Below are 23,985 nucleotides of genomic sequence, written 5' to 3' on the forward strand. Positions count from 1 at the left end.
TGGCTCTTCAGTTCGAAAGAAAAATCTCTTAATCACATCAACCATTCTTGCCTGTGTAGGCATTGGAGGACGGTCACCAAAATGTGTGCCTGATATCGGAGAAGCATCATTCCACAAACTGCGTATTCTAATTTATTTTTTAAGCAGATTATCGAGGATTTTAATTGGCAGAAGTTGATTTTGGTATGTAGGAAGTGAGACTGTGAACCTTGTATATATTGTTTTTAAAAAAAAAACATAGTTGAAATCTACTTGTTGCGGATACCTGTAAGTTCTTGAATTATGATTAATTCATTTCAAGAGCAGATATGTGCAGTGTTATGACTTTACAGTTCTCTGGTTTATTTAATGGACTTTTGTAGCAATGAGTAAAGTAATTTGAAAAGCCAAAAGTGAATTGTGTTCCTTGAAAGCTGAAGGAATTGTGTGGTGCATGGGTCACCTTGTTATGAATTTGAAGCATTTCTGAAATGTCATTGAATGACCTTTGGGAATGTTCTATGTAGTTAATTTAATGATTTAAACAAACTTGACATTTAGTTGATGTTTAAGCAAGAATCCTCAAGTCTAACTCTTCAAAAAAAAATGTTGTTGCCACGCCGATTTTCTGCCCTCCCATTGCGTCCTCCTTCCTTTAAGGAGTTGACTTCTCCCAGGTTATGCTTCAATGGGTGTCACTTGCTTTCTGGTGCTTTGCCCAATTGATCATTCGTTACATGAGCCTTGGCGGTGAATGTCAGGATGCTATTTGATTGAATTGCAGCCTTAAATTTAATGCCAGATATACTGTTGGGATTTGTTGAAACTGTCCTAGAACAGGCTCAGTTTGGTAAAAGAAGCAATGTAATGTAGGTGAAAGAGTAATTAAGACTGTGGTGGCATAATTTTCTTCTGTGTCTCCAGCCTCATTGCCAGGTTCCTTTTGTTGCAGGCATTCTTTTGACATCCCAATTTTATTCTTGTGAATTCTCTAATTTTATGAGCACTCTGGTATCTTACCCAAGTGTCTCTTATTTATGCAAGAGCCTTGATAGTGAGTGTTGTCATGCTATTCCACCACGGGAGCATCATGGCCATGGTCAAGGCCAAAGGCGTCATCACTCGTCCACTACCAGTTGTTCCTGATCACTATTCAGGAGGATGGTTGCGCTCTCGGTAGCGATCAGGCGTCAGAAACCCTTGTTGATTTTCCTTTCCTTTACCCTGGGTGCTGAGATTATTGTCATACCCTCTTGCCAGCTACTGCCTGGACAGATGCACTGAGGTATCGGGATATCCCAAATTGTATAAATTTTATGAAATGTGCACTTCATGATCCATTCAAATGAGTGCATCGTAGTTTCCAAAACACTGATTCATTTTTTTTGATCTCTCCTTTTTCTCCCTCAGTGGTTTGATCGTACCTGAGAAGAATGTGAATGAGACTATACCTGAAGTTGTATCAAGATCCGGCTATGCTTTGCTGCATTTTTTCAGTGATGCTGCCTATAATCTGACTGGATTTAACATAACATACAAGTAAGTGTCAAGCAATATGTAAATGTAGAGTGTGTTTACAGTTTAATCCATAATTTCACAACAGAGAATTGAAGAGAGGAAAGAAGACTTTTTGATAAAGCTTCAGTGAAATAAGATTCCAAGGACACCACCAACCTAAACGTGCTTGTTCATTGGTAAATTGCATGATGAGAGATTGAATGTTTACTGTCTTTTCAGCGAGAGGACCACCAGGGTAGTTCAAAACTCCCAACGCGAACACACCACTGTCCAGTGTCATAGTTTAATCTTTTTATGAAATTCTGAAATTGTGTACTTTAGCCTTGAAGTGGTAGCTCACAACTGTTAGACACACGTCACACCACATTCTTCTGCAGACCTTCAGTGAAGGTGCTAAACCCATCATTTACAGGATGTTGGTATGATGCTCTGCTCTATGGTGGTTGTTGAATTTGTTTTTGTGAAGTTGAATGTTTTTCATTGATGTAATAAGTAGCCAGCATGTTTGATTCCCTTGCAAATCTACCAATTCTTTATCATTTGCAGGATGCTCCACATGTAGAGCACTCGACAAGGGGGAAAGACAAATGCTGGGCCAAAGTTGGGAAAAAAACTAAAAATGGAACATTAGCATGAGGAAAGGCACTGTTCTCTGCTTTCTTTCTCCCCTCCCCAGCATAATAAACTTTATAGAACACCAAACAAAAGCTAGAATAGGTGTGTAATTGTTGCAATCATTTTTTCTCATGCTCAAAAGAATTGTACAACTTCTCTGTTTATATAAAAAAAATCATTATCAACTTTACCTGAATTAAGGTACAGCACAGGAGGAGGCTATTCGACCCATCGTGCCTGTGCCGGCTCTTTGAAAGAGCTATCTAATTCGTCCCATTCCCCCGCTGTTTCCCCATCGCCCTGAAATTTTTTTCCCTTCAAGTATTTATCTAATTCCCTATTGAAAGCTATTATTGAATCTGTTTCCACCACCCTTTCAGGCAGTGCATTCCAGATCATAATGTAAAAAAATGTTTCCTCATGTCGCCTCTGGTTTTTTTGCCAATCACCTTAAAACTCTGACCTCTGGTTACCGATCCTTCTGCCACTGGAAACAGTTTTTCCTTATTTACTCTATGAAAACCCTTCATGATTTTGAATACCTCTATCAAATCTCCCCTTAACCTTCTCTGCTCTGAGGAGAACAATCCCAGCTTCTCCAGTCTCTCCACATAACTGAAGTCCCTCATCCGTGGTATCATTCTGGTAAATCTCTTATTCACTCTCTCTAAGGCCTTGACATCCTTCCTACAGTATGGTGCCCAGAATTGAACAGAATACTCCAGTCGAGACCTAACCAGAGTTTTATAGAGGTTTGGCATAACTTCCTTGCTTTTGTACTCTATGCCTCTTAATAAAACCCAGGATCGCATCTGTTTTTTGACAGCCTTCTCAACTTGTCCTGTCACCGTCAAAGATTTGTGTACATACACCTTCAAGTCCCTCTGTTCCTGTATCCCCTTTAAAATTGTACCATTTAGTTTAGATTGTGTCATCATTTTTTCTACCAAAATGCATCTATTCACACTTCTCTGCATTAAATTTCATCTGCCATTTGTCTGCCCACCAGTCTGTCTATGCTTTCCTGAAATCTGTTACTATCCTCCACATTGTTTACTACGTTTCTGAGTTTTGTGTCATCTGCAAACTTGGAAATTATACCCTGTATACCCAAGTTCAGGTCATTAATATATATCGAAAAGAGCAATGGGCCTAATACCTGGGGAACACCACTGTATACTTCCCTCCAATGTGAAACACAACCACTCACTGCTACTCTCTGCTTTCTGTCCCTTAGCCAATTTTGTATCCATGCTGCCACTGTCCCTTTAATCCCGTGGGCTTTAATTTTGCTTACAAATCAATTATACGGTATTCCATCAAATGCCTTTTGAAAGTCCATATACATAACTGCACTCACCTCATCAACCCTCTCCGTTACTTCGTCAAAGAACTCAATCAAGTTCGTCACACACGATTTTCCTTTAACAAATCTGAGCTGACTTTCATTTATTAGCCCATGCTTTTCCAAGTGCCAATTAATTTTGTCCTGGATTATTGTCTCTGAAAGTTTCCCCACCACCGATGTTAGGCTGACTGTCCTATAATTACCAGGTTTATCCCTCTCCTTTTTTGAACAGGGGTATAACGTTTGCAGTCCTCCAGTCCCCTGGCACCGCCCCCATATGTAAAGAGGATTGGAAGATTGTGGCTCGAGCCTCCACAATTTCCACCCTTCCCTCGGTAAGCCAGAATACATCTGGACCAGGTGGCTTTTCTACTTTGAATACTGCCAACCTTTTAAGTACCTCCTTTATTTATTTTTATCCTATCCAATATCGCAACTACCTCCTTTACTACTCCATTGGCAGCATCCTCTTTTTTAGTGAAGACGAATGTGAAGTATTCATTTAGTACTCAGCCGTATCCTCTGCCTCCGTAAGAAGATCTCCTTTTTTGCCCCTAATCGGCCCCACCCATCCTTTGACTACCCTTTTATTATTTATATGTTTATAAAGGACTTTTGGATTTCCTTTTATGTTAGCAGCTAATCTATTTTCATACTCTCTCTTTGCCCCTCTTATTTCCTTTTTTAGATCTTCTATTCAGCCTGGTTCTCTACAACATTATGAACGTTGCATTTGTCATAAGCCTCTTTTTCTGTTTCATTTTAATCTCTCTATCTTTAGTCATCCAGGGAGCTCTAGCTTTGGATACCTTTCCTTTCTTCCTCGTGGGAATGTGTCACTCTGTACCCAAACCATTTCCTCCCTGAAGGCCTCCCATTGCTCAATTACTATTTTGCCTACTAATTTTTGATTCCAACCCACTAGTGCAAACTCCCTTTTCATCTCACTGAAATTAGCCCTCCTCCAGTTAAGTATTTTTATGTTTGATTGTTCCTTGTCCTTTTCCATAACTATTCTAAACCTAATGATATTATGATCACTGTTCCCCCAAATGCTCCCCCACTAAAACATGCTCCACTTGCCCCACTTCATTCTCCAGAGCTAAATCCAGCACTGCTTTCTTCCTCATTGGGCTGGAAACACACTCATTAAGAAACTTCTCTTGTATACATTTCAAGAATTCCTCTCACTCTTTGTCATTTCAATTATCCCAATATAACATTGTAAGTCTCCCATTATTGCTGCCCTAGATCTTGTATCTTTCTGTAGTTTGCCTGCACATTTGCTTCTCTATCTCCTTCCCACTATTTGATAGCCTATAATATACACTCAGTAGCATAATAGCTCCTCTATTGTTCCTTAATTCTAACCAAATAGATTCTGTCTTCGACCCCTCAATTACATCATCCCTTTCCAGTGCTATAATAGTTTCTTTGATCAATACTGCCTCCCCCCTTCCTTTCTTTCCTTCCCTATCTTTCATGAATAACTTGGAGCCAGGAATATTAAGCCAGAAGTCAGAAATCTTCAGCCAGAAGTGGTGAGTGGATGATCCATCTCAGCCTCCTCCCATTATCCCCACCATCACAGAAGCCAATCTTCAGCCAATTTGATTCACTCCACGTGATATCTAGAAACAGCTGAGTGCACTGGATACAGCAAACACTATGCGCCCTGACAACATCCCGGCTGTAGTGCTGAAGACTTGTACTCCAGAACTAGCTGCGCCTCTAGCCAAACTGTTCCAGTACAGCTACAACACTGGCATCTATCCGACAATGTGGAAAGTTGCCCAGGTATATCCTGTCCACAAAAAGCAGGACAAATCCAATCCGGCCAATTACCGCCCCATCAGCCTACTCTCAATCGTCAGCAAAGAGATGGAAGGTGTCGTCGATAGTGCTATCAAGCGGCACTTACTCACCATTAACCTGTTCACCGATGCTCAGTTTGGGTTCTGCCAGGACCACTCGGCTCCAGACCTCATTACAGCCTTGGTCCAAACATGGACAAAAGAGCTGAATTCCAGAAGTGAGGTGAGAATGACTGCCCTTGACATCAAGGCAGCATTTGACCGAGTGTGGCACCAAGGAGCCCTCGTAAAATTGAAGTCAGTGGGAATCAGGGGGAAAACTCTTCAGTGGCTGGAGTCGTACCCAGCACAAAGGAAGATGGTAGTGATTGTTGGAGGCCCATCATCTCAGCCCCAGGACATTGCTGCAGGAGTTCCTCAGGGCAGTGTCCTTGGCCCAACCACCTTCAGCTGCTTCATCAATGACCTTCCCTCTATCATAAGGTCAGAAATGGGGATGTTTGCTGATGATTGCAGAGTGTTCAGTTCCATTTGCAACCTCTCAGATAATGAAGCAGTCTGTGCCCGCATGCAGCAAGACCTGGACAACATCCAGGCTTGGGCTGATAAGTGGCAAATAACATTCGCGCCAGACAAGTGCCAGGCAATGACCATCGTCGCTGGGTCAAAATCTTGGAACTGCCTTCCTAACAGCATTGTGGGAGAACCTTCACCACACGGACTGCAGCGGTTCAAGAAGGCGGCTCACCACCACCTTCTCGAGGGCAATTAGGGATGGGCAATAAATGCTGGCCTTGCCAGCGACGCCCACATCCCATGAATTAATTTTAAAAAATTAAGTACCAAATCCTCCCCTTCTTTGAGCCAGGTCTCTGTTTTTGCCACGATATCATAGTCCCATGTGGCGACTTATGCCTGCAGCTCACCAACCTTATTTACCATGTTACATGCATTTGTGCACATGCACTCCAAACTCCAAAATCTTAGACTGCCTCGCATTTGCCCCCACTTTGATCCTTCTTATTTCTGAACTATTCTTTACTCCAGTGCTTTTTGTCTCTCCTTGTTTCTCCTTTCTACATTTTATTCTGGTGCCCATCCCCCGGCCAAATTAGTTTAAACCTTCCCTCACAGCATGAGTTAACCTCGCTGCAAGGACATTGGTCCCAGCTCTGTTGAGGTGCAACCTGTCTGGCTTGTACAGGTCCCCCATGCCTCAGAACTGGTCCCAATGCCTCAGGAATAGGAAGCCCTTCCTCCTGCACCGTTTCTGCAGCCATGCATTAATGTGTCTTTTTCTACTATTTCAATACTCATTAGCACGTGGAAGTAGGAGTAATCCAGAGTTTACTAGCTTTGAAGTCCTGCTTTTTAAGTTCCTCCCCAGATCCTGAAACTCTGACTGCAGGACCTGAACCCTTTTCTTTCCTATGTCTTTGGTTCCCACATGGATCATGACTTCTGGCTGTCCGTCCCCCCCCCCCCCCCCCCGTCCCCCACCCCCCGGCCCAACAAAAGGTTCTGCACCCTCTCAGTGATGTCCTTTACCCTGGCACCAGGGAGGCAACACACCATGCGGGACTCAGGTTGGTGGTTGCAGAAACAGACGCCTGACTATCCCCGAGACTATAACAACTGCATTTCTACACTTTCTTGTGCCCCCCCCGCCCTGTAGTCGAGTCATCCACGGTGCTCCTGACTGCACTCTCCCAAGGTGTTATCTCTCTCATTGGTATTCAACACTGAATATGTTGAGTGCCACAATCCCAGGGGATTCCTGCACTGCCTGCCTGCTCCTCCTAGTCTGCCTGGTGGTCACCTACACCCTCTTCTCCTGTACTCTCTGTAACTCAGAAACTCCTGAGCTTGGGCAGTTGGTGACAATTCCTGCACATGTTTTCCAGGACACAGTGTTCTTGAGTTTCCACATGGCACAGGATGTGCATGCCATGTTGTCCTGCCATGTTGGCTCACAATTATTTAAAACTGTTTGTTTAGCTAACATTAAAACACAAAGTCTATTGACTAAAAAAAACACGAATCACTACTAAAAACACTAACCAATAAATTAAATACTTCACTATAACTTACTTCCCGCCTGCTTGTGTTGCGATGTCATTTTTTGGTTTTTCTATCTGTTTCAGACTCACTGCTTGCGCTGCTTTTATAGTCTCTCAGGTCCCGTTCTCTCCCTGCTTTATGGTCTCTTGGTCAGGTCCCGCTCTCATGCTGCTTTACAGTCGGTCTCTCTCTGATCCCGCTCTCGCGCCGCTTTACGGTCTCTGGGATCCCGCTCTCGCTGCTTTACGATTTCTCCCTTGGGTCCCGCCGTTGCACCGCTGTATGGTCTCCCTCTTGGGTCCTGCTCTCACTCCACTTTACGGTCTCCTCTTGGGTCCTGCTCTCACTCCACTTTACGGTCTCTCTCTCTCAGGTCCTGCTCTCGCACCACTTTATGGTCCTGCTCTTGTGCTGCTTTACAGTCTCTCGGGTCACGCTCTCGCCCCGATTTATGGTCTCTCTTCGGTTCTGTGCACACGCTGCTTTATGGTCTATCTCAGGTCCCGCTCTCGCACTGGTTTATTCTCGTGTAAATAAGAAATAGGAAGAGGCCAAGGATAAATCCTTGGGGGAGACTAAAAGATCTATGCATCTGTACTCTTCAGTCTGACCATTTAGAATGTTTTTTCTTGAGCTCCTTTTCCCAAAGTATACTGCTTAACATTTCCTTTGCATTGAATTGTATCTCTCACATGTTGACCCACTTTGCTGATCTGTCTGCTGGCTCGCATTATTCCCTGCAGTTTGCTTTGCTCCCCATCATCAGCAAACTCCAGTCTTGTAACTCTTGTTTCAAAGTCCAAATCGCTTACATAAATGGAAAACAAAACAAAATCCTACCACAGATCCCTGGGGCACACTACTACCCACATCTTGCCAATCCAAAAAACATGATTTATCCCTCCTTTACTTTCTGCTACCCCTTCAACCATGTGGTGCCGACCCTTTAATGCCATGTGTCTTAGATTTACAAACAAGTTCCTTGTGTAGAAAGTTGTTAAATGCTTTTTAAAAAAAAAATGTGCATATACAGATTTATCTAGGCACCGTGACTTGTTCAAACAATTGAAAGCCGATTGCGAGCAGCCCTTTACAAATCAGTGCTGATTGTTCTGGTTAACAATTTAATTAGTGTTCACTAATTTAGTGAACTAATTCACTAATTTCAACCTAAACTGATGGGCCAAATAGTCTTACGTTGCTTTTTGGATGGGCTTCAGGCCTATAATTTTCTGCTCTATCCCTTTTTGCTTTCTTTAAAGGGATGTCACATTTGCCATCCTCTCTTCCTTTTTTCACAGTCCTTTTCTGCAAATAGTTTTGAAAGTAATGGTTGGTGGCTTTGCAATCTCTTTCCCAATCTCCTTCAGTACTGTGAGATGCATACCACCTAGGCCTGGTGATTTTCAGTTTCATTACCTTTTTTATTTGGTCGATACCGCTGTCATCTTTTATATAAATGGAGTCAGAGGCAGATGCTCTTGAATGTAAGCTCCAAATAGTTTGTAGGTGGGAATTGATGTGGTGACTATTGTGCATGGAGTATTGAATTTTTATTCTTCTGTTGGTGTGTCAGCTGTGGCTCAGTTGGAGTTAGAAGGTTGTGGGTTCATGTCCCACTCCAGAGACTTGAGCACAAAATCTAGACTGACACTCAACAGTGCAGTACTGAGGGAGTGCTGCATTGTTGGAAGTGCCATCTTTCGGATGAGTCGTTAAACCGAGGCCCCATCTGCCCTCTCGGGTGGATGTAAAAGATCCCATGCCACTGTTTCGAAGAAGAGCAGGGGAGTTATCCCCAGTGTCCTGGCTAATATTTATCTTTCAATCAGTATCACTAAAAACTGATTATCTGGTCATTATGACATTGCAAATTGGCTGCCATGTTTCCTACATTACAACAGTGACTACACTTCAAAAGTACTTAATTGGCTGTAAAGCGTTTTGGGACGTCCTGAGGTCGTGAAAAGCGCTACATAAATGCGAGTCTTTTTTTCTTTATATGTAATTGCTGGGTACAATCTTTTTTTGCAGGTGGATGAGTGCACTACTTTTTCATATATTTAAAAAATCCTTAATTTTAAAGTTGTGCGTTTTGGAGAACATAAAACTTGAATGTTTTACCACCTGGTGAAAAAAAATATCAATTATGGATGACCTTTTACAAACAAAAAATCTGGGCTAAAATTTCTTGAGTTGGATTTGATTCATGAGCTTTTCGTCCAGGTAAAATACATGCATTTAGCTTGCTCAAACTGGAGAAGTACGTGTAAATAAATGTGGGTTAGTGGTAAATGAATGTGGTTTGTTCGAAGCTAAATATAGGTTTCTACAGACCAAGAGACTAAGATTATTTTATCCTATTATAAACTGTCTGCTTGCCGCACGTATTCCCAGTGATGTGGGACAACCGTACCGTGATTTACATTTAATTTGGATCTGTTCTGAGTGTGTTTTCAGTCTTGTTAAAATATAGTAATTTTAAATGATTAGAGATGTCAGCAGCATCTGGTATTCATTTGGACATTTCAGAGGTTATAACCAGTACAATTGATATTGGCGAGAAAAGTACACTGAGCAGTGTCATCTGGTTTTACTCAGAGAGAGTTTTACTTCATAAAGTGGGAAAGCATACTGCTGAATTTAGTCCCACCTGACTAAACCTGATGAAATACTAATACTTTAACAGAGCTTCTGTTAATAGGAACCTTGCAATAGTCACACCAGCATGTGGCTTTTCTCCCCATCTCATCCTAGCTACACTCTGAATATCCACTGGCAGTGGTTCATTCTGTTGCACATGAGGAAAATGTTTCTTTGGTTTCACCTGCTGTTCCAGCTGTTCAATCGTAGTCTATCTCATTTGTTCTGGCTCCACATATCAATATATGCATTCATAGAGTGCTTTTAACATAATAAACACCCAAACACATTTAACAAAGGAGGAAAAAAACTGATATTGAGCATTAGAATTAGGGGAGGTGACCAAATGTACATAATCACACCATTTTTCACTCCCATGTCTTCCTCATCCGACCACTGACCTCGGTTGGCTCCTTGGGTAGTATATGAAGGATAAACCCAGATTACCAACTTTTTTTTTAAAAAGGACAAAGTTAGAACATGAAGTCATTGCTAATTAATGACTCCATCAGTGAATGCGATGAAAGTATTTTGGGTAAATGTTCATTTTTAACGAGGGCAGTTCGTGAAATTCAAACAATTTCTTTGCGTGGGGTGAATGAGAGGGAAATTGGTGTCGATAATGGCACTTGTCATTTAAGCCCATAAGTTTTAGCCATTGGCAATACATATATGCTAGTGACATTTAATGTGTAACTCATTGCACCACTTTCATCTCACTAATGTTAATGCAGCTCAAAATGACCATCCAGAGACCTTTTAAATGACCAGTATACCTTCTGTTGCTCGCCGATTTTTAAAAAATGTTTTAATGAAAACTGAGAAGTTAATGTAAGACTTGCATTTGTATAATGCCTCTCATGTGTCTCAAATGTCTCTTAGCACGTCACATAGAATCATTTACTTTTGAAGTACAATGTCTGTTATTTAGGCAAGCGTGACAGCCAATTTCTGCACAGCAATATGATGAATGACGTGCTAAACTGTTTTTGATGGGAATGGGTGAGGGAATAATGTTGCCCAGGATACTAGGAGATCTTCCTGCTCTTCAGATAGTGTATTAGATTGTTTAAATCCCACTGGAATAGGCAGACACCCTTCAGTTTAAAGTCTCATCAGTAGAAAGGTATCTCCAACAATGCAGCATTCCCTCCGTACTGCACTGGAGGGTTAATGTATAGAATGTGCTCCAGTCTCAGTTCCCTCACCTCAGAGTGACTCCATCATCTGAGCCAAGCTGACAAAGTCAAAGCCAAGTTGAGGGGGTGGTAAGGTTTCTTCCTAGTCGCTCTTTACTTTGCTGTTCTTCCTGTTTTATTTTCTGTTTGTCCCTCCTATTGTCTGAGCTTCATTTTTATTTTTTATTTTCCTGCTTAGTCTTTTCTGTGTTGGTACTTTTCATCCTTTTAGTCTGCCTGTAATAACTTTTATTTCTTCTCTTGACCTTAAACTGAGGCCCAAAACCCAAGGACCTGCCAAGCTTAGTTCAAATAGGAACTTGGGGAGCTGCTGGTGGGAACTAACTGAGAATGGGACTTAGGAGTGGGGCCTGGCCAGTGCTGGAAGCATGATATGGAGGAGACTCTAGATTTTGGAGTGAAGGTCAGTTAATTCAACCCAGAACTGAGGCTACACATGGAGGGAGAATTATTTGGTTTTGAGGCTACTGCTGCTCTGGTGAAGAGCCCACCAGATTGGGAACTGAAATGCTGTAAATGAATATGCATGTTCAGGGATGTGAATATGCCCTTTTCAGTCTTTTGCACATGTGTTTTCCCTGTTGGGGTGGACTGAACTGCAAGGTGCAAGTGTGTATTCAAGCCTGCTGTTTTGGACTGACGTGGGAGGCTATACCTGGGTTTGGAGCTGTAAGGGTGTGTGGGAAGGGGAGAGTTGTTGGGAAGGAGCCCATTTTTGCCCGTCGAGTCCACGCCGGCTCTATGCAAGAGCAATCCAGCTTGTCCCATTCCCACGTCCTTTACCCGTAGCCGTGCAAATTTTTTCCTTTTAAGTACTGATCCAGTTCCCTTTTGAAGGCCATGATTGAATCTGCCTCCACTACCCCCTCAGGCAGTGCATTCCAGATCCTCACCACTCGCTGTGTTAAAAAAAAAAAGTTTTTCTTCATGTCACCTTTGGTTTTTTTGCCAGTCACCTTAAATTCATGTCCTTTGGTCCTTGAACCTTCTGCCAATGGGAACAGTTTCTCTCTATCTACTCTGTCTGGACCCTTCATGATTTTGAATACCTCTATCAAATCTCCTCACAACCTTCTCTGTTCCCAGGAGAACAACCCCAGTTTCTCCAGCCTATCCACGTTAATAAAGTCCCTCATCCCTGGAATCATTCTAGTAAATCTCTTCTGCACGCTCTCTAAGAACATGAGAACATAAGAAATAGGAGCCAGGAGTAGGCCAATCGGCCCCTCGAGCCTGCTCCGCCATTCAATAAGATCCTAACCTCAAATCTAAATTCATGTCCAATTTCCTGCCCATTCCCCGTAAACCCTAATTCCCTTTACTTCTAGGAAACTGTCTATTTCTGTTTTAAATTTATTTAATGATGTAGCTTCCACAGCTTCCTGGGGCAGCAAATTCCACAGACCGACTACCCTCTGAGTGAAGAAGCTTCTCCTCATCTCAGTTTTGAAAGAGCAGCCCCTTATTCTAAGATTATGCCCCCTCGTTCCAGTTTCACCCATTCTTGGGAACATCCTGACCGCATCCACCCGATCAAGCCCCTTCACAATCTTATATGTTTCAATAAGATCGCCTCTCATTCTCCTGAACTCCAATGAGTAGAGTCCCAATCTACTCAACCTCTCCTCATATGTCCACCCCCTCATCCCCGGGATTAACCGAGTGAACCTTCTTTGTACTGCCTCGAGAGCAAGTATGTCTTTTCTCAAGTATGGACACCAAAACTGTATGCAGTATTCCAGGTGCGGTCTCACCAATACCTTATATAACTGCAGCAATACCTCCCTGTTTTCATATTCTATCCCCCTAGCAATAAAAGCCAACATTCCGTTGGCCTTCTTGATCACCTGCTGCACCTGCATACTAACTTTTTGATTTTCTTGCACTAGGACCCCCAGATCCCTTTGAAGTGCAGTACTTTCCAGTTTCTCGCCATTAAGATAATAACTTGCTCTCCGATTTTTCCTGCCAAAGTGCATAACCTCACATTTTCCAATATTGTATTGCATCTGCCAAATCTCCGCCCACTCACCCAGCCTGTCTATATCCCCTTGTAGGTTTTTTATGTCCTCCTCACTCTCTACTTTCCCTCCCATCTTTGTATCATCTGCAAACTTTGATATGTTACACTCGGTCCCCTCCTCCAAATCGTTAATATAGATTGTAAAGAGTTGGGGATCCAGCACCGACCCCTGCGGAACACCACTGGCTACTGGTTGCCAGTCCGAGTATGAACCATTTATCCCAACTCTCTGCTTCCTGTTAGATAACCAATCCTCCACCCATGCCAGAATATTACCCCCAATCCAGTGATTCCTAAAGTGCGATGCCCAGAACTGGACACAATACTCCAGTTGTGGCCGAACTAGTGTTTTATAAAGGTTCATCATGACTTCCTTACTTTTGTATCCTATGCCTCTATTTATAAAGCCCGTATGCTTTTTTAGCCACTTTCTCAACCTGCCCTGCCACCTTCAACGATTTGTGCATGTATACCCCCAGATCTCTCTGTTCCTGTACCCCCTAGTTGTAACCTCTAGTTTATATTGCCTCTCCTCGTTCTTCCAACAGAAATGTATCACTTCGCGTTTTTCTGCGTTAAATTTCATCTGCCACGTGTCCGCCCATGCCACCAGCCTGTCCATATCCTCTTGAAGTCTATCACTATCCTCCTCACTGTTTACTACCCTTCCAAGTTTTGTGTCATCTGCAAATTTGGAAATTGTGCCCTGTACACCCAAGTCCAAGTCATTAGTATACATCGACAAACAGTGGTCCCAGCACTGACCCCTGGGGAGCACCACTGTACACCTCCCTCCAGTCCAAAAAACAATCGTTGACCACTCCTCTCTGTTTCCTGTCCCGTAGCCAATTCTGTATCCATGTTGCTACTGCCCCCTTTATTCCATGGTCCGCAATCTTGATGATAATCCTACTGTGCGGCACTTTCATAGAATCATAGAAGTTACAACATGGAAACAGGCCCTTCGGCCCAACATGTCCATGTCGCCCAGTTTATACCATTAAGCTAGTCCCAATTGCCTGCACTTGGCCCATATCCCTCGATACCCATCTTACCCATGTAACTGTCCAAATGCTTTTTAAAAGACAAAATTGTACCCGCCTCTACTACTGCCTCTGGCAGCTCGTTCCAGACCTCACCACCCTTTGAGTGAAAAAATTACCCCTCTGGACCCTTTTGTATCTCTCCCCTCTCACCTTAAATCTATGCCCCCTCGTTATAGACTCCCCTACCTTTGGGAAAAGATTTTGACTATTGACCTTATCTATGCCCCTCATTATTTTATAGACTTCTATAAGATCACCCCTTAACCTCCTACTCTCCAGGGAAAAAAGTCCCAGTCTGTCTAACCTCTCCCTGTAAGTCAAACCATCAAGTCCCGGTAGCATCCTAGTAAATCTTTTCTGCACTCTTTCTAGTTTAATAATATCCTTTCTATAATAGGGTGACCAGAACTGTACACAGTACTCCAAGTGTGGCCTCACCAATGCCCTGTACAACTTCAACAAGACATCCCAACTCCTGCATTCAATGTTCTGACCAATGAAACCAAGCATGCTGAATGCCTTCTTCACCACCCTATCCACCTGTGACTCCACTTTTAAGGAGCTATGAACCTGTACTCCTAGATCTCTTTGTTCTATAACTCTCCCCAACGCCCTACCATTAACGGAGTAGGTCCTGGCCCGATTCGATCTACCAAAATGCATCACCTCACATTTATCTAAATTAAACTCCATCTGCCATTCATCGGCCCACTGGCCCAATTTATCAAGATCCCGTTGCAATCCTAGATAACCTTCTTCACTGTCCACAATGCCACCAATCTTGGTGTCATCTGCAAACTTACTAACCATGCCTCCTAAATTCTCATCCAAATCATTAATATAAATAACAAATAACAGCGGACCCAGCACCGATCCCTGAGGCACACCGCTGGACACAGGCATCCAGTTTGAAAAACAACCCTCGACAACCACCCTCTGTCTTCTGTCGTCAAGCCAATTTTGTATCCAATTGGCTACCTCACCTTGGATCCCATGAGATTTAACCTTATGTAACAACCTACCATGCGGTACCTTGTCAAATGCTTTGCTGAAGTCCATGTAGACCACGTCTACTGCACAGCCCTCATCTATCTTCTTGGTTACCCCTTCAAAAAACTCAATCAAATTCGTGAGACATGATTTTCCTCTCACAAAACCATGCTGACTGTTCCGAATTAGTCCCTGCCTCTCCAAATGCCTGTAGATCCTGTCCCTCAGAATACCCTCTAACAACTTACCCACTACAGATGTCAGGCTCACTGGTCTGTAGTTCCCAGGCTTTTCCCTGCCGCCCTTCTTAAACAAAGGCACAACATTTGCTACCCTCCAATCTTCAGGCAGATTGGAGGGTAGCAAACTCCTTTTGAAAGTCCATGTACACCACATCAACTGCATTGTCTCCGTCTCTTATCAGGTTAGTTAAACACGATTTGCCTTTAATAAATCCCTAATCAATCAACCCTCGTCCAAGTGACTGTTAATTCTGTCCCAGATTATCGCTTCTAAAAGTTTCCCCACCACTGAGGTTAAACTGACTGGCCGATAGTTGCTGGGTTTATCCTAACACCCTTGTTCAAAAAGGGTGTAACATTTGCAATTCTCCAGTACTCTGGTACTATTCCCGTATCTACGGATGTTTGGAAGATTCTGGCCAGTACCTCTGCAATTTCCACCCTTCCCTCAGCAACCTAGGATGCTTCCCATTCAGACCGGGTGACTTATCTACTTGTTGGAGCAATTGGAATTGTCATGAAGGTTTTTTGAAATAATTTGCAAATTATATAAATGGAGCAAAACTGATCTGTAGTACCAAATAGGAAAAGACTCCAAAGAGCACGTTTTTTTAAAGATTTCATTTTTCATCATGGCTCATGTACTCGACCATGCTTTTCGAACTGCTTCACATAAAGTTAAGGTATGTGAACATTAGATTTCAATCATCATCTTCCACAGTGCCAAAACATTAACATCACAACTGGTATTGTTGATTTGCAGCTTGCCATATAAATATGGTGCTGCTGGTTGCAAACCATTACTGTGGCTACCGATCTGAGAGATAACCATAACCTAGGTTAAGTATATTCCCAGTGATCTGCTTTAAATGGAAAAGTGAAACATTCTAGTGATATAGCACTTTATTTAGAGACTTGCCCAATTTTGATGTTACAAATAGAATAATGGGGGCAGTGAAGCTGTGAGTTAGCATTTTGCAAAGGTTGTTTCATATTCTGTATTCATCACTTGTAATTTTTAACTTTTGGTATTGTAGAAGCTTCATTCACAAATTGCCGATCAGTGGTTTTTGATGCATGCTTTACTATTGTCATATATTTTGAAAATTAAATTTGTGTAATTTGAAGGTGTCTGTATTTTTGAAGCAAAAATTAATTTACAAGTGACTGATATGTCTACAAAATGTGATCCTTTTGCTGCTGATGGTATTTATCCATATTTCTCAACTCTTTCTTTCTCCACAGATGCTAACATTTCAGGTCGAAGACCTTTTGTCAGAACTGGAAGATGTTAAGAGAGTTAAGTTTTTGAGCAAGTACAGAGCCAGGAAAAGCGGGGAGGGGAGGAAAGAACAAAAGGGAAGGGTGGTAGGGTAGAGGGCAGGACTGATTAAATGACAAAAGGGATGATGGTGCAAGGCAAGGAAGGTGGTAATGGGACAGGTGAAGAACAAACGATTGATCAGGAGTAGCTGTAAATGGCGGCAGCAGAACCATTACCAGCATGAGCTGACCGAAAAGATGGGAGCAGTGTTTATGATCTGAAGTTATTGAAATCAGTGTTGAGTCCGGAAGGTTGTGAAGTGCCTAAATGAAAGTTGAGGTGCTGTTCCTCTCAACATTTTCCAGTTCTGACGAAAGGTCTTCGACCTGAAATGTTAACTCTTTCTCCACAGATGCTGTCTGACTTGCTGAGCTTCTCCAGCATTTTCTCTTTTTATTTCAGATTTCGAGAATCTGCACTATTTTGCTTTTGATTATCCATATTTCTGTTTAGCCCACTAGCTTCATGTTTGAAGTAAACAAACTGAAATCTGGTTAAGTACCACCTAGAGCACTTAGCTGAAGCGGAAATGCAATTTGATTTGTGGGGGAGAAAATGCTTGAAGGAGATTTTCTGTATTGTTTAAACTGGTTTATGTGCTGGGAGACAATTTAATGGTGTTTAAACGGTTATGTGCATTCAGAGTGTGAATCATTTGCATTGCTATTTATAAAAGGGGAATTCCAAGTTCTGAATGTACGTTTAGTGTGCAGAAGAGCTTTCTGAGATTTGGTTCAAGAAGCAGTCCATTACTTTTCTACCCACAAGTGAAAAAGCAGATATAAGACACATTCCCTATTTCCCATTGTTTCTGTGCAGGGAGTAGGACAGGTTAAGTGAGTGGACGAGAAGGTGGCAGATGGATTATGATGTGAAATTATCCACTTTGGTAGGAAGACTAGAAAAGCAGAATATTTTTTAAAAAGTGAGAGATTAAGAAATGTTGGTAATCAGATGGATTTGGGTGCCCTTGTACACGAATCACATGAATTAACATGCAGGAAGGCAAATGGTATGTTAGCCTTTATTGCAAGAGGGTTGGGGTATAAGAGTAAGGAAGTCTTGCTGCAATTATATAGGGCTTTAGCGAGACCACACCTGAAGTACTGTGTATGTTTTTGTCTCCTTACCTAAGGAAGGATATACTTGCCTTAGAGGCGGTGCAACGAAGGTTCACTCGATTGATTCCTGGGATGAGAGAGTTGTCCTATGAGGAGCGATTGAGTAGAATGGGCCTATATTCTCTGGAGTTTAGAAGAATCAGAGGTGATCTAATTGAAACATGTAAGATTCTCAGAGGGCTTGACAGGGTAGATGCTGTGAGACTGTTTCCCCTGGCTGGAGAGTCTAGAACTAGGGGACATAGTTTCAAGATAACGAGTCGGCCATTTAGGACTGAATGAGGAAAAATTTCTTCACTCCAAGGGTTGTGAATCTTTGGAATTCTCTACCCCAGAGGGCGGTGGATGGTCAGTCGTTGAGTATTTTCACGACTGGGGTTGATAGATTTTTGAACTCTAAGGGAATCAAGGGCTATGGGAATAGGGCGGGGAAGTGGAGTTGAGGTAGAAGATCAGCCATGATCTTGTTGGATGGCGGAGCAGGCTCGAGAGGCCGTATGGCCGACTCCTGCTCCTATTTCTTATGTTCTTATCTTTGTAGAACACCGTTTTTCCTTTACTTTGTAATCAGTTCCTGGGTGGAGCCTCAACTGCTTAATAGAGTATAAAGGCAGGGACTGACATTATAAACTAGCCCCTTATTCTATTTCTATTAGTTTTAAAGTAATTGGTAAAAGAATTAGAGGGGAGCTGAGGAGCAATTTTTTCACCCAGAGGGTGGTAGGGGCCTGGAACTCACTGCCTGAAAGAGTGGTAGAGGCAGAAACCTTCATTGCATTTAAAAAGTACTTGGATATGCACTTGATGTGCCGTAACCCTCAAGGCTATGGACCAAGAGTTGGAAAGTGGGATTCGGCTGAATAGCTCTTTTTCGGCTGGTACAGACACGATGGGCCGAATGGCCTCCTTCTGTGCTTTAAATTTCTTTGATTAGCAGGCCCACGTTTTTAAATGCCATTGGTCTCTGAATGCTAAGAAGTATGTACAGTGGAGTGCAGCTGACCGATGGAGATCGGCTGTCCTCCTGCAGTAGCACTTAGAAAATCTTCTTGCATCAGATGACTTGATAATGGCACTTAGAGCAAGGAGGCTGGCACTGTTTTCCATGCACTAAATGCTGTAATTGCACATTATTGGAACCTGAGATCTCTCTTTATTTTCTCCCCTCATGAAGATGGTGACTTGTACCTATTGAATGGTGGAACAGGTTTGAGGGGCCGTATGGCTTACTGTTACTTCTATTTCTTATGCTCTTACGTGGTATAGTTAACGTTCTACAAGATAGTAGCAGCCCTTGGATATCTTTTTCAAGCATCATTGTTTTTGAATGAGTGATTTGGGACAGTGAATGCTGGCCAGCTCCTCGACAGATATTGATGTATTGGTATTCACTCTAAGCCTGATCTGGACCTCAGGAAGTATCCAAATGGGTTGTGTGGATGTGCGCACACGCATACTCACATAAACAACAGGGGTCTTAGAGCCATAGACATTTACAGCATTGAAGAAGGCGGTTTAACCCATTGTGTTTATGCCAGTTCTTTGCTGGAGCAAGTTGAAATTAATCTCACTCCCCTGCAGCACTTCTGTACCCCTGTATCTTCCTCTGCTTCAAATGTTTATCTGGCCTTTCCTTAAAAAATGTAGCAGTCTCCCTGTAAAGAAATTATTCTGAAAACTCTCTCCTCGTTCTCTAAGTGACAATTTTGAGGTGTAGTTTTGCCGTGATCTAATTGATTCGCAGAGCAGGCTTGAGGGGCTGAATTGCCTAATCCTGTTTCTTATGTTCCTAATTTTAAATTGATGATGCTTTGTCACTGTCTCTTCAACCAAAAGAACTGGTCTTTGCTTACTCACCATATCAAAACCCTTTGTAATTTTAGAAACCTCTATTAAATATAGTCTTCTCTGCTTAAGTGGTAGTCGTCCTATTATCGCCACTGTTTCTTTATTACGATAGGTTCTCATCACTGGTATCATCCTTGTGAATCTTTGATGTGTGCCCTTTATGGCTTTCATGTCTTTTCTATAATTGTGGCACCCAATGCTGCACACTGTAAGCCACACCATGGCTTTGTACAAATTTATTACTCCTTCGCTCTATGCCCCTATTTACGAAATCCAAAATGCTGTTTTTTTTTATCTCCATGTACTCACACTTTCCAGAAATTATGTTTTTGAATTCCTAGGTCTCTTTATTCATTCACATTCTGAAGCATCATTCCATTGAGTTAATTTCCCCATTCTTTTTTCTTTCAGATTGCAGTGCCTCACACAGCATTACATTTCTACTGCCATTTCTATGCCTGTTCCACCAGCCCAACTGCTCCCCAAGTCTTTTACCGTCTTCTTCACTTTTTGCCAAACCCCCTACTTTTGCGTTGTCAGCAAATTTTGATTTTCATGCTTTGAACAATCATTGGGCGTGAGAACTTTCTGATTGCCACTCCTCGTTCTGCACCACCCATTTTGCCTGAGGACTTGTATCCAACTTTAACACCTCTATTGCTGTTTCAGCTATGATCAGTAAACTCAGTAGAAACCCATTGTGGGACAGGTCACAGCTGCCATTTTCCTCCTCTGTATAGTGCAGTACCTCATCAAATGGGTGAGTGGCCATTGTATCAGCAGCGGAGCTTGAGTTTTCTGGAAAGAACACTCAGAAGTTGGAGACATTTCAGGATGATTAATGATGAGAAGTTAACAGCTTCGATGTTGATGAGTTATCTTGTATTTTTCAATTGTAGTTTCATTGTTCAATTTTGTTGTTATTTTGCTTTCAAACAGCATCAATTCCTGCCCAAACAACTGCTCAGGCCATGGAGAATGCCAGGAAGATTCTGACAACAGCACTGTGTACTGTGTGTGCAGTGAACACTGGAAAGGAGAATCATGTGATATCCCTCACTGCAGAGACAATTGTGGGTATCCACATCGTGGCAGGTGTGACATGAATGATACCAAAGCATGTGCATGCTTTGATAGCTGGCAAGGTGAGTCTCTTCATAGATGCTTGTAAAAGAAAAGGAAACAAATTTAACTTGATCTGTTTGTTCCCCCCCCCCCCAGCTCTACAGAAGGTGCTGGCTTTTGCTGGGGTGAGGATCCATGGATGTCACCAGTTAGCAACTACAACAACTTGCACTTATATAACATCTTTGATATAGGAAACTTCCCAAGGTGTTTAACGGAGGTTTAAGTTCTGTTTTTCTTTCCCCCTCACCTGGGGGGATGGTATGGTGCCTAGTTTGTGCACAGCACCTTTCCACAGCAGTACGGTTAAAATCATGGGCATGACCCCATATCTGGCACTCGGGGATGCAGCGTGTTAGGGTAGTGTTAGGTCCACTGTGTTGTGCCGTTAAACCACGCCGAAATACATGTTTAATGGTCGAAGTGTGTTCTCAGCTGGTCTATACCTAAATTCCTTTTTGTATTTGTTGCTGTGAATGATCGCCAATAAGGACTATTAAAATAGCAGTGGATGGAAATGAATTGGAAATCTGTTCTCTGTATGTTGCTGAATACTAGTGTTTGGTATCGGTGGTGGTATTTATTACAATTTTGTTGAAGTTTTGGTGTGCTGAGGGGATTCTATAATGTGTTATTGCTTATAAAGCTTCAATATTTGCCAATACTTGTGCTTTGTTTCTCTCAATATCAAACACTAATGAGGCAGCTGTTCGCTGTCTGTGATTGATGACGGTTTGGCTTTGAAAAGTCTACACATCTTATGGTGATTGTAATGCATTCTGCAAATCTAGATTAATACTGAGTCTTTTTTTCATACTTTACAGGTCCTGACTGTTCATTTCCAGCTAATCAGCCCTTTTGGGATCGGGAGGAATATGGGGGGGTATCTAAGCTCGCCCGGGCTTCCCACAAGGCAGTCGTCAGCGACAGTGTCATGTGGGTTATTGGAGGCTATGTGTTCAATTACTCAGACTACCAGATGGTTGCAGCGTAAGTAGAGCAAATCCATGCTTAGCTGGAATGAATCACTGCACTGTTGTGGGGGTTAATCTTTTTGGGAACATTGCTGCTTTTGTTCAGGCTGCCATTGTTTCCATGCCTGTATAGCCACTGTATTCTAGATTCTCCCCCTTCCCCAGCCCGATCATAAACATTGCAGAGTTCTTAATGGTCTCCACACCAGTGAAAAATCTGCTCCGTAACCGTTCTATATGATTTTTGTCTATCACTGTGTAGATATGTTTTCTCTCATAAGTTTTTAAGCATTATCACCTCCTTACCCCTTAACAAAGCAGGTTTGCACGAATTTGTGCGGTGGCAGCTAATGTTGCTCCAAAATTGTTTTTGCAGCAAGCTTCTGCAGAAACAATATCTGAGATGTCATTCTTGAAACAGCATTGTTTAAAAACAGATCCAATTATAAATATTTTTTTCATCAGTTGCAGTTTCAGCAGCTGTAAGTTTAGTTGACTTTGTTTAATCCATTGCTATGTATCCTTCAAGTGGATTTAGCCATCAGAAATACATGGAATATGTAAGTTAAATAAACTAGAATGTGCATTTAATTCATCCGAGCTCCAGCTCCATGATCGAAAGTTAAGTAATTGCTTCTGTCCTGCAAACTTTTTGCAGGTTCTGATAATGTATGAAAATTCTGTTAGCAAATGTCCCCTGCTGGATCTGCGCTGCCTCTGCATTTACTAATTGTAGAATTATGGCAGTGTCCTCACGGACAGAGTCTTACTTTGTTGTACTTCATTTTGCATTTCAACAACTGTATAGAGTTATAATGTATTACTAAGGTTTGGTGAAGGATGAAGCTGCATTTTGCATTACAAAGGTAGAGGTAACTTGCAACTATAGTTTTTTCTCCCCTCCTTCTTCTGCCCCAGATTTTTAAAAATTTGGTATCTGATTGTGAACTGTATCGGAAAATCCAGCAGACCTGTTAGCAACAGGAACAGCTGACAAAAATATTTTGTTCCTGTATTTCTTGCCCACAGATATGATCTGAGAGATCTGAAATGGTTTCCATTGAAGAAATCTGCAAACCTGGTTGTTGGGAGATATGGGCATTCCGTGGCTTTGTACAAGGTAATACTTTTGAATTAGCAGCAGTGGTGCTTAAGAGCTCGGAGTGTTGCAGTGTTCACAAGGTTGTGTTTTAACTTTTAGCTATGCAGTTTGCTTCTGGCGGTGCTCTTGTTAGTGTTGCATGTGTCTTTGCCTGTCTGTGGGGCCCGCTCCCGCTTTGCCTGTCTGTGGGGCCCGCTCCCGCTTTGCCTGTCTGTGGGGCCCGCTCCCTAATATTGATGTAACCCTGATCCCTTTGCACAAAATTTCAAACATGGTAATACTTTCATTTATACAGTGCCTTATCATGTCATTGAAATGTCTCGGCACTCTGAATAGTGACTGGTTTCTATCAGGCAGGCGAAGCGTGAGTGGCTCTACTTTTAATTCAACACCCCTTAATTCAAATTATCTGATGTTGCAAATTTCTAGCATGAAAGAAAATTTGAATTACCAGGAGTCATCTGTAGGCAAATGCCTGAGCCATTTTGCACCAGCAGCATCCTACAAATAATAACCAGTGAACTTGAAAATGTTGAGTTAACCATGACTTGTTGAACTGAAGCATATCATGAGTTATGGGGCATCTGTGGGACTTCCCACATGTAGCTTAACATCAGTGGTAGGAAAGATAATGGAATCCTTACTCAAAGATGTAATAGAAAAACATCTTGAAACCGAAAGTATAGTAAAGAATAGTCAGCACGGATTTCTAAAGAGAAGGTCACGCTTGACCAACCTTATTGAAGAAGTAACAGAAAGCGTAGACAAGAGTAATGCAGTAGATGTAATATATTTGGATTTTCAAAAGGCCTTCGATAAGTTACCGCATAGACTTGTGGCTAAGGTCAGAGCATGTGAAGTTGGGACAAGTAGCAGAATGTGGCAAGCTGGCTACAAAAACAGAAGACAGGGAATAGGGGTTGAAGGTAGTTACTCAGACTGGCAAAAAGTGGGAAGTGGTGTTCCACAAGGATCAGTGCTGGGACCACTGTTGTTCACCATTTACATAAACA

The 23,985-nt window shown here is 42.3% G+C and overlaps 1 protein-coding gene across 4 annotated transcripts in view; it reads left to right on the forward strand.

Annotated features, from left to right (window-relative positions):
• Positions 1–23,985, forward strand: part of atrn (attractin) — a 370,377-nt gene that overhangs the window by 78,434 nt on the left and 267,958 nt on the right. For all 4 annotated transcript variants that reach the window (XM_067981305.1, XM_067981340.1, XM_067981351.1 and 1 more), the window contains exons 4-7: positions 1,390–1,518; positions 20,711–20,916; positions 21,721–21,886; positions 22,900–22,990. In XM_067981305.1, coding sequence (XP_067837406.1) covers positions 1,390–1,518; positions 20,711–20,916; positions 21,721–21,886; positions 22,900–22,990 — 592 coding nt within the window. The remainder of the gene's footprint in view (positions 1–1,389; positions 1,519–20,710; positions 20,917–21,720; positions 21,887–22,899; positions 22,991–23,985) is intronic.

Source organism: Heptranchias perlo, chromosome 1 (genome assembly GCF_035084215.1).
Source record: "Heptranchias perlo isolate sHepPer1 chromosome 1, sHepPer1.hap1, whole genome shotgun sequence".
Classification (NCBI taxonomy): domain Eukaryota; kingdom Metazoa; phylum Chordata; class Chondrichthyes; order Hexanchiformes; family Hexanchidae; genus Heptranchias; species Heptranchias perlo.